Raw genomic sequence first — 11,055 nt, 5'->3', positions numbered from 1 at the left:
TTTACAAAGTGAGGACATGAGATTCACAAATACATTTTATTGCATACAATATAAATGAAAATCAAATGCTTAACCGTTAAATCCAAACGCTTTAATTACAGTGCTTTTCTCACAAAACAAAGGCTAAAGGTAACTTGACATAAAAATGCTTAGACAAAGTCGGCTAAGAGATTAACGTACAGTTTAACAAACATATAGGCAGTTATCAATCAAAAGTGTTTAATGCATCACTAAGACATTTTCAGAGCAGTAGAGTGAAGTAACACTCACACACCTTGAAATAAGCTTGAAAAATAAAAATACAAAACAAATAGGCAACATGTGTCTTGGATTAGAAGGCAGAGGTATGGCTTCTTTTTTGCCCCAAGGACATGTGCAACAAAACTATGAATACTAGCACTACGCTCAACATTTAGGTCAAAACTGAATTGGTATTGCCATCAAAATGCTTTCTTCCACATGGATTGCATTAGTCAGTTCTCAATAAAAAGGCATGTTTTTATGTAGCCTATTGTAAGGACACTAGGACATCACAGTGTGCAACTGTTTGTTACAATTGCATCACACAGTACATACATTAGGTTACAGTATAGGGCAGTTAAAATGTCACATGTCCACAGTTTTAAATGTTCTCCAACAAACAGTGGGGTAATAAGAGTTCTTGTGCAGCCTAATGATGTAAACAATCACTTAGCAAGTCCCATGACGACAATCATTTGCATGTCCGACAAGACCAATAGACCACATCATGCATCTTTGCTAATGCAGGTATATTGCAAAGGCATAACACGATTAACCTGAGACACTGTCATATGAACACAAAAATCGAATGCTGCCTGTACAGACAGCCTCTCTGTAAATCGTAAAGCAGGTAGATGAGAAAACATGGCAGCATTTCTCAATTCAAGCTAACCACTAACATACTGTATAACAAAAGCTGGTAAGTGTTCACAGGAGTTCTTGAATCAGACTGACTAATCTCACAGTACAGATAGTATGACAAGTTAATGCCAGTGTTTGCTAATGGTATTTTGGGGGCTTGATACTGGTGGCATTTAAACGTAACCATAGTATTTGCAAGTAGTGCATCAGTGTTATGTAAATAGAGTCATAATAAATTCTTAATTTGTGCCCCAAAAGTAAAACTCCTTTTACAGTACAAATCAACAGTTTACATAGAAGCTGACATAAGGAAATTGTCAGGTTACAATGAGGTCTAGGGCCCGTGTTAGCTGGTACATTTAAATTATTTGCCTCCCTTTCTCATACACTGCACATGACTGCCCAAAGGCCACCAAGAGAAGTAACCATGTTAGGTGTTGTGTGCAATAAGCTGCCCAATGACCAAATGTCTATTTACATTAAATAAGAAACCTGACAGCTTTACAAGAGCAGATTACCCCTGGGCCTATATTTGTGTTGTAATTAGAGATGAAGTGAGAGCAGCTTCCAGTACTTTTTTTGGACAAAGTAGCTCAATTTGCAACATCAGATGAGTAGAGAGCAAGAGAAAATAGTGGGTAAAAATTTAGGACAGTGGGTGATTATTTTGCGTTTTTGAGCTGATTGGACAACCAATCTAGTCCTTCATAGAGACCGTCGCCACTGGTGGCACAGGTTGCCTGGATGTACCAGTTTCTATGGCGGAGGGAGTGAAGTGCCAGTTTGTCCGTGAGTTCCGCAGCATTCATAGCGTTTGGAAGGTCCTAAGAATATAAATATGAACAAAACATGATCAGGATTGCCCTTTGTACACAGTGAAAGATTTACAGTACATGAGGAAATATGACTTACCTGTTTGTTAGCAAACACTAATAGCACTGCTTCCCGTAGCTCGTCCTCTGCCAACATCCTCATCAGCTCTTCACGGGCCTCGTTAACTCGCTCTCTGTCATTGCTGTCCACAACAAAGATGAGACCTGCAAGAAAAAAGAAAGAAAGAAAGAAAAAATGAACAATTAAGTAAGGTGTGTGAATGTGTGTCTATACATGTACAACGCTGTGATACTGTATGTCTCATCTAAAGGCAACAACTACCTTACAGTAGTTGTCACTGCAGACCGTAACAAAACTTACCCTGTGTGTTCTGGAAGTAGTGACGCCACAACGGTCGAATTTTGTCTTGACCACCAACATCCCACACGGTAAAGCTGATGTTCTTGTACTCTACCGTCTCCACATTAAAGCCTGGAAAGCATTTCAATACGCTGCTCAACATTCTTAGAATAGACAAGGTTGACAAATCTCTGCATATCATGCCTGACAACCACAAACATAACATTCACTGCAGTCAAATAATAATATGATTCCTAACAAAACGCATACATCATGCTGTTATAACATTGCAACAAACAAAAACAACACTACACCACTACCAAAGATACCCGTTTGATGTAAACCAAATGATTCTGTCCTCTCAGTTTCTCTACTTTACATTGATCAATGTACCTATTGTGGGAATCGTAGTCACAATCTCTCCAAGTTTGAGTTTGTACAGAATAGTTGTCTTTCCAGCAGCATCCAGGCCCACCATGAGGATCCTCATCTCTTTCTTAGCGAGCATTTTAAAAAGGCTTGCAAAAATATTCCCCATGGTGGCAACTGAGAGGAGACAACTTTGGTAGAAACCTGCAAGGGAAACACAAGCAGAGGTGCTGTTTCAACCAGAGAGCCATGCAAGAGGAGTGTGGGCAGACATTTATAACACATTGTTGATGTTGTGCAGAAACCTTGCACCTTTTGATGTTTTTTCGTAAGTGAATGCCCTACTTCATGTCGTGATACTACAGTGTCATACAAAAGTAGCAAAAATAGCCGATCTACAATCTCACAACGTGTCGCGATGCAACGCGTTTGTGAGCTTGTAGATCAGCTACTTTTGCTATAAAGTGAAGGTGGTTAAATGTGTCTGTGGATTTTATAAATATTTAACCAATGAAAGTGTTAAAAAAGAGCTTATGCCTAACTAATAACAACACATTAGATCTATTGCAACAGGGTATTTTTCAATTTCTTGAAAAGTAACAGTTTGGGACATACAGTACAAGGTTTCTTTCTGCCCGACAGCGACGATATTTAACTGTATGGCGTTTGAATAGGGTAGTGGTCAAAACACACAACAAATATTATTTAAAATGGTGGCTCTCAACGTGGGTTCCAGGGATCCCCAGGGGTTCCCCAGCTAAATGACAGACCCGTAAGGGTCCATTTGGTTCCATTGTACACAGTGTTAAATGAACACAGGATTTTACTCTGTAGATCGGGGTCCCAGAGATAACTTTAAAAAAAACAATCATCAAACTGTGGGTCCTTGAAATTAACAAGGTTGAGAATCAACCTATGAGGAGGAGCATAGGTTAACAACACTGTGAACTGAAGTGTCCATTGTCTAATACAGTGGTTCTCAACCTTTTCAGACGGCGTCGGCGACCCCCCAAAATAATCCTGTGAACTGGGGACCCCCCACCCTGTCAAGGACTTGGAATTGTAGGAGTTGAGGCATTACATTTAGTTTGACTCAGTTCCACAGATAAATAGTGAAAATAACTGATCTACAAGCTCACAACGCCTCGCAAGCTTGTAGATCGGCTATTTTCACAACTTTTACCTCTTTATTATATGATTTGATAATTTGGCCAATGTTTTACCAGTGTTAATAGTATAGTTTGATGATTACTTTTGATGCAGTAATTGTCTTTTTCTTTTCGGTCTTAAAAGTCCTTAAATTGTCACTTCACTGTCATCTGGGGACTCCCCCCCCCCAAAAAAATAATAATAATAATAATGTGGGTGCCCCCTGGGGGTCCCAACCCACAGATTGAGAACCATTGGACTAATGCACGATTCTAATGTAAAGTGTACTTTTAAATACGATACATCGCCCACACGGAACGTATATCCTCGTTCTTTACGACCATCAAAAACACTGTCTGGACATTAAAGAGTGACATTCAGGCCCAGCCCATCAGTGGCTGGACACACACACACACACACACACACACACACACACACACACACACACACACACACACACACACACAGCAGTGCTAAGGCTATCCACCTTGATGGAACGTTTAAAGTGGTCAAGTTGTGCCGAGTTCTTCATAACGATGAACAACCGTTAATTCATAGAAAAACACAGTGATTTAACATTACAATACGGCCACTTTAATGCACTTTAACTTTCAAATAGCATTATATATTAGCAGTTTGTTCACATGAAAACAACCCGGTCTGTCTCATCCACCAGCTATGCTAGCGCATAGCTACTGAGAGCTACTGAGACATAGAAGTGTTTTATTAGAGCCTGGCCTTCACCGGCAATGCCACTAAACTAACTCTTATTTCCATAAGAGCTATGTTGAGTTTTAACACCTAAAAGCGTCTCTAAACCAACACATATGGATAATAGAATGTTCTCTTACAAAGTTGTTGTCGTTTCTTTTCCTCTTCTAGGCGTTTCCTTCCTCAAGAAAATGGACGGAGATCATTTGACACGTCAGACGTTCCACTGGAACTTCCGTGATCCTCTGCTAGGACGCTACCGCCCTCTATGGGCAGGAGTCAACATGACCACACTGAGTCTACCGAGAGAGAGAGAGAGACACACACACACACACACACACACACACACACACACACACACACACACACACACACACACACACACACACACACACACACACAGCGAGAGAGAGAGAGACAGACGCGCGCGCGCGCACACACACACACACACACACACACACACACACACACACACACACACACACACACAGACAGACAGACAGACAGACAGACAGACAGACAGACAGACAGACAGACAGACAGACAGACAGACAGACAGACAGACAGACAGACAGACAGACAGACAGACAGACAGACAGACAGACAGACAGACAGACAGACAGACAGACAGACAGCTCTATCATCCTTCCTACAGAAGAGGATACTCAGTGGTGGAACTAGTACTCCGATTCTTTACTTAAGTAAAAGTAGCAATACCAATACCACAATGTAGTAACTCTGTTACAAGTTAAATAAATGTATTCAAAATGTTACTTGAGTAAATGTACAAAAGTAGTGATATTGAAAATAGCCGATCTACAAGCAAAGTATAAAATAGGACTTAATTTGTTTATGTATGTTTTGCAATAATAATCTAAATCTACAAAGTACAACATTTGGCTCTGAGATGTAGCGGAGACAGTAGAAGTATAAAGTATTGAAAAATGGAAATACTCAAGTAAAGTAAAAGTACTTGAGTAAATGTACTTGCCAGCACTGAGGATATTTCTATTTTAAGACTAAACTACAAACAAGTTGTCAGGTTGGCTGTGTCAACAGAGCATAAAACCAAGCCACTGTAGCATTGTTTGCAAAATATGACAATCACTGCAGACACAAACACATCCAATATCGTATCATATTTTCAGTGGTAATGGCAGCCAGCATCAAACACTGACTTAATCTTCTCAGTTACCTAGGTTTGGGCAAACAGCCATAAAATCTTTGACTGTATCTTTTCATCTGCATATTTGCCTACGCCTCCTCAGACAGGAAAATAACCATTATACATAGACCATGTCAACTGATGCTGGTATAGCAACCAGAGAGATCCTGACCTATGGTGTTACTGTCATGGTCCATCAACATTGGAAGGAGGGCAGAAACCCAGCAATCCTGTTCTTTTCACACAACGCTGTCTCCCAAATACACGTCTCCTCACAAAGACAGAGCTAACGGGAGGTTGTCGGGGCAATGGTGGTAATACGATACGATACGATACGATACGATACGATACGATACGATACGATACGATACGATACGATACGATACGATACGATACGATACGATACGATAATACTTTATTGTCAGTTTGCACTGAAATTTTTCTTGCGACCCAACAGCCATGTATGCAACATATAACAGTACACACATTTGACATGACACAAGAAAACAACAAAATACATACATAAAGACATGCAAAGACAAGAGCAATGTCCACCACTCAGCCACAAGAGCAATGTCCACCTGATTAAGCCTCAATGTCGTCTGATGGACAAAGGACCTCTTCAGTTTGACCTTATTGTATGTAGGAACACCGTATCTCCTTCCTGAAGGCAGCAACCTATATTCTCCATACAAAGCATGGCTAGTGTTTTAAGTGATATTCCTTGCCAACCTTATCATACTGTTATTATACGTAGATGTATAGAGCCTCTGAAGTGGTTGTCCAACAATCTTTGAACAAATGTTCACTTGCTGCAGCAGTTGTGATTTTAAAGCTACAGACAGACATCCATACCAGGTGGTACTACAGTACTGCAGAACACTCATAATAACAGAAGTGAAAAACAAAAGAAGAATCTGTCTACTTGCACCAAAATATCTCAGACGGCGAAGGAAATAGACTCTTTGTTTTGTCTTCTTACCCACTGATTCAATCTGGTCTTTCCATGACAAAAGGTGGTCTATTACTACTCCTAGGTATGTATACGAACATACCTGGTTGATCTGTTCACTATGAATAGTAATGGGGGATCTGTGTATCTCTAGTGGAGCACCAAAAACAATCTCTTCTGTCTTTTTTGTGTTAATGATAAGAGCGTTGTTATCACTCCACTCCACCACCTTATTTACTCTGTGTTGGTGCAGTCCAGGATCACTGGAACTATCCAAAAGAGAAATCAAGACTGTATCATCAGAGTACTTTAGAATGTATTGGTCTGGTTTGTCAGTGCGACATTCAGACAGACATTCCTCAGTACGACAGCTGTCAGTATAAAGGGTGAAAAGTACAGCTGAGCTTAGACAACCCTGGGGAGCACCAACATTAGTAGTTAATGCTGAGGAGAGGGTTTTGTTCACTTTCACCCTCTGTACTCTGTTCGTAAGGAAGGAAGCATACCAGTGAATTAAGTATGGATTCAGTTCTAACTGTACCATAATGGGTGGGGTAAGGGTTACAATAAAAGCACAATAATCTGATGAACTGGTCTTAATGTAATTAGATAATTATACGCAAACAAAACCCGATGCTTGTCTTGTCTATATAAGGAAATGCCCTGGTCTCCCGCATGGGCAACCAAACTTCTACAGTCTAGATTTGCCCAGGGGAGATATTGCACGTATGAGTTTCAGGCAGGGCTAGTCGCCAACCAGTATTGTGTCATACCTGACACCACGGTCTAAATCTCTCAATAGGAGAGTAGGGAGAGCAATTCCAACCGCTGTAGATGAATGTTTGAATGAATTCAATGTTTAATGAATTGCTTGTGATTTTTTTTTAAAGTGCTATGTTATGAAATTTGCTCTGTTATACTGTGTGTGATATTCTCAAATAACAAAAACAAATGCTGCAGTTAAAATTTATTTTAATTCATTCAGACGGCTCTTTTCAAACCCTTCAGCATTCACTTCCACTCTTGATTCATGACCAGTTCATTAAGGGAAAAGTCTAACTGAATCTTATTGTTGGGTCAGTTGAATTTTAACCAGGGTCAACTATGCCTGCCACCCCCAGCAGAGGGGGCAGCGGGAGGGTAGGAGGGACAGGGAGGGATCAGCAGGGAAGGAGTAAGGGTCCATGGTGGGTAATGGACCACACAGTGAAGGTTCATAATGCCATCTCACTGTGGAACCATAATTTGTGGTTTTGCCCTGCCAAATGCCTGGGGAAAAGCTTTCAGCATATTTTCACAGCAACTACTGTCTTCACTTGTACACAAGTGCAGCTTGTGCTTGCTTGGAGAGGTAATTCCTTTGCTTTTAGATGATTTTTTTTTTTAATTATGTGCCATGCACTGAATTTATGTCATTTTGTTTCTTAGATTTTCATTCAACCCTGCCTCTTACATTATTATTGGATGGGGGTGGGGGGTCAATTACAAACAACGATGCCCTATTTGTCAGGAAAGTTTCAGGTGAATAATTTGTTTTTTATTTATCTACATCAGAGTTCTAAAGCATGTTGCAAAAGCAACCATAGTGATTGTCATCATAAACACTGCACTATTTTGGCAATGGCTAGAATCCATTTAAAATGAAAGACATGTTCATGTGTCCTTTTCCCAGCTCTGTGGGGGTTAGGGTTAGGGTTAGTGACTAGCTGTGACTAGCTGCCCTCTTTCAATTAGAGACAAGGCACCCCAAAACAGTGTTGAAGAGTTTGGAAAGTCACTTTATACAAATGGCTCTAGAGACAAAACATAATCTAGTCCTGGAACCCAAGTTGGCCACTGATGTCCTTCATTTAATTTCTGCCTAAAATCACACTGATGACCTTGATGGTGCTTGGAATCACACAGTTTTGTCCACATAATGGTTGAAATAACAGCTGAATGAATTCCATTACATTCAAATGAGTCACTTTGGTCCAAATATATTCAACGCCAAAAGAGATTACGCTAAAACAACAATTTTCTGGCACAATTGAGTATTACATTACAATGCAGTCATTTAGCATTAGCAGACGCTTTTATCCAAAGCGACTTACAATAAGCATCTTTACTTATTATGTGTACTTCCAGTCTACCGCACATAAAATATGTTGCAACAAGCATTTAGAAATTAAGCAATCTGTTTGCCTCTTGTATTGAGGCAAGCTCACCACACCCGAGGGATTTGCACGCTCTTAATTCAGAACATGGAATGGCTTGTAGTTGTATACTACATTTCATACTATTTTGCATAGTGCAGTGGTATCACATGCAGTGTCTCAAAGTGATAGACAGCAGACGAAAGGCCTCAACACTGCATTGCTCTGTGACTCGTCACTGCTTATGCTTGCACAGCAAAATCCTGAGTAACTCTGATGAGGGTGTAAAAATTGACCTCTCCGGATCCATTTACACCTTCTCAGAGTCAAATTAACACTCTGGATTTTACAGAGTGGAGGATACTACAGTTCAGCCCATGCCTAGGGCCACTTTAGTAAGCCCAGTTTACAAGACAAATGAAGCGGATCTAACAACAAAGTGCTGTTTGATTGGAAGAGATATTGCCTCCAACAGGAACAAATGATTCAACCCCCCGCCACAGATCTCTATCATGCAGGGAGCTAAAGCACAGGTGCAGGTTTTGGGGTTTGGCAGGTTGGGTTAGGGGAAACACCTGCTCTGCATCCTGTCAGTCCTTCATTCCTTTTCTTGCTACCTTGCTTCCCCATCACTAATAGCCACACAGTGAAATAAGAAGCACTGAACCATGAGAGATGGACCCAGTCCATTATTACAATGACAAAATTACAAAAACACATTTTGTATATTGACAAAATAACGTCAACAATTCTCAATACTTAGAATACAACAGATATCATATACGTAGAATACAGATGTACAGCCTTTTCCATTGTATGTGGACACTTACAAAACTTTCAAAACCAGAATGGCTTCAGTGACATTATCGCCACAAAAGTACATACCGTGCAGTCAGCCAAAGGTACAGTAAAGTCCCTGAAGGGTACTACTAAATCCCCATTTTCCATAATCCACAGGCAGATAGAGCGGTGGTATCCATTTCAACAGATTGTTCCTCTCAGCTTCATTATGTCACTGGACACTGACAGCTGTGATGGGTGGCCAGAGAGCTACTGATAGGAAGCAGGGGGTGTATATATTATGCACCCCCCCCACCCAACGAACACACACACACACACACACAAATTCTGATGCTTCCCCCTTCGTACACCCTTAGCATCCTCTCACACATACAATATTAGCACAAATACGCATGCGCGCACATGCACACACTCATGCACTCGCTTTATTCATATCACCCGTGTCCCCATGACCCCTACGCCCACCTGGTGTCTCAGAACAGACAGGTACTGTAAGCCTGTGATGTTTTGGGCAATTACTGTAAGCCTCTCTACAGTGGTGAAAATATGTTCTTTGGGAATTGTTATAGGCAACCTGTGGGTTTAGGTCATCAGCCAATTATTCATGTCGCTGAGTCAGTCATGGCCAAATCAAAGTGAATGTATTGGTGACCAAGCAGTGAGAAAGGCTTGTCTGCAGTGTGTGAATGGAGGAAGGCCGCCAAGGGTCCAAACAGACCCTGCATACCCAAGTGGGTATGGGTCACAGTAGGGGCCTTACTCCCCTCTGAGATGAGGCCTGGTAAGGATAAAAAACACTCAGTAAGGGGCTTGGGAACCCTTGTCTGCTGTACGTGTCTGTGAATGTGTGAATGTGTTTGAGTGTGTACGTGTTTGCCTGTGTGTGCATGTGCGTGTGTGGTGTGGGGTGTGCGCGCACAAGGATATTTGTCATCTGTACAGCTGCATGGGCGTCCAATTTCGTTAAGTTCACACTGTGTATGGAATGCGTCAGTCCACTGGCAAGGCTACTCAACAACAATAATCCTAATTCTGATGATAATAAGAACATGTTATGGAACGGGCCTTAGGCAACCAATAGGCTGCCCTATGAAACACACAATGAGGCCAGATTGGGCCAGGCGAGGCTGGAACTCGGATGGACAGGCATGGGAGGCCTCCCTCTGGGCCTCATGTACTGGATTATGGGTCGGGCAAACTCCCAAAGGCGGTGCACAGGAGGAAACAAACCGAACATTATTACAACGACCCACATCGTTGCCATGAGAGGATCCATGCTGGCTTTACCCATTGGCAGCGAATGCCACTGGGCATCCTACCCCATGCCTCTCACAGTAGGGGGCGCCCTAGAGAAAGACGGGCTGGGGCAAAGGATAAATGTGCACCACGGTGTCGGCTGCCAATCACCTTTGTATGCCGATTGTCAGCAGCCTGAAAAGGTCGTTAAGGGGATTTACATAGCATTTTGCACTCCGCCCTGGGCGCATGAGGAAATGTTTGACAGCATATTGAGGCCTCTCTACATGAAGACTGTTCTCATGTATTATAACGGCACAATTTATCAAAGCAAAAGTAATGAGGTGAACTATCACTTTCCTCACAGTGTTAAATGGTGCCAAAGACTGTATATGACACTATCGCTCCTTGATGGAGAGGACAGCATCTGTGTGGGCCATTGGAGTCCTGGGAGATATCTGGGGACAGATATCCGTGACAGA

General features: G+C 41.6%; 1 protein-coding gene across 1 annotated transcript; it reads right to left on the bottom strand.

Moving 5' to 3' along the window:
• Nucleotides 1-22: 22 nt before the first annotated feature.
• Nucleotides 23-4,524, bottom strand: arf1 (ADP-ribosylation factor 1). The gene is made up of 5 exons (XM_080440246.1): nucleotides 4,425-4,524; nucleotides 2,449-2,628; nucleotides 2,077-2,187; nucleotides 1,795-1,919; nucleotides 23-1,706 (listed from the first exon to the last, which is right to left on the bottom strand). Exons 2-5 carry the CDS (start codon nucleotides 2,591-2,593, stop codon nucleotides 1,545-1,547), a joined length of 543 nt encoding a protein of 180 aa, XP_080296372.1. The 5' UTR covers nucleotides 2,594-2,628; nucleotides 4,425-4,524; the 3' UTR covers nucleotides 23-1,544.
• Between the last annotated feature and the right edge of the window lie 6,531 nt (nucleotides 4,525-11,055).

The sequence above is a fragment of the Gymnoscopelus braueri genome, assembly GCF_963280865.1.
Source record: "Gymnoscopelus braueri genome assembly, chromosome: 10".
Lineage (NCBI taxonomy): Eukaryota > Metazoa > Chordata > Actinopteri > Myctophiformes > Myctophidae > Gymnoscopelus > Gymnoscopelus braueri.
Note: the sequence above shows the minus strand (reverse complement) of the source record. Positions and strands in the feature narration are given on the sequence as shown.

Excerpts from the sequence above, each read along its gene's own strand:
- arf1 (XM_080440246.1), bottom strand. The coding sequence starts at position 2,593 with ATGGGGAATATTTTTGCAAGCCTTTTTAAAATGCTCGCTAAGAAAGAG. Across the intron at positions 2,188-2,448 it reads GACTACGATTCCCACAATAG|GCTTTAATGTGGAGACGGTA; the intron begins GTACATTGATCA and ends AATGCTTTCCAG. Across the intron at positions 1,707-1,794 it reads TAGTGTTTGCTAACAAACAG|GACCTTCCAAACGCTATGAA; the intron begins GTAAGTCATATT and ends TTATATTCTTAG.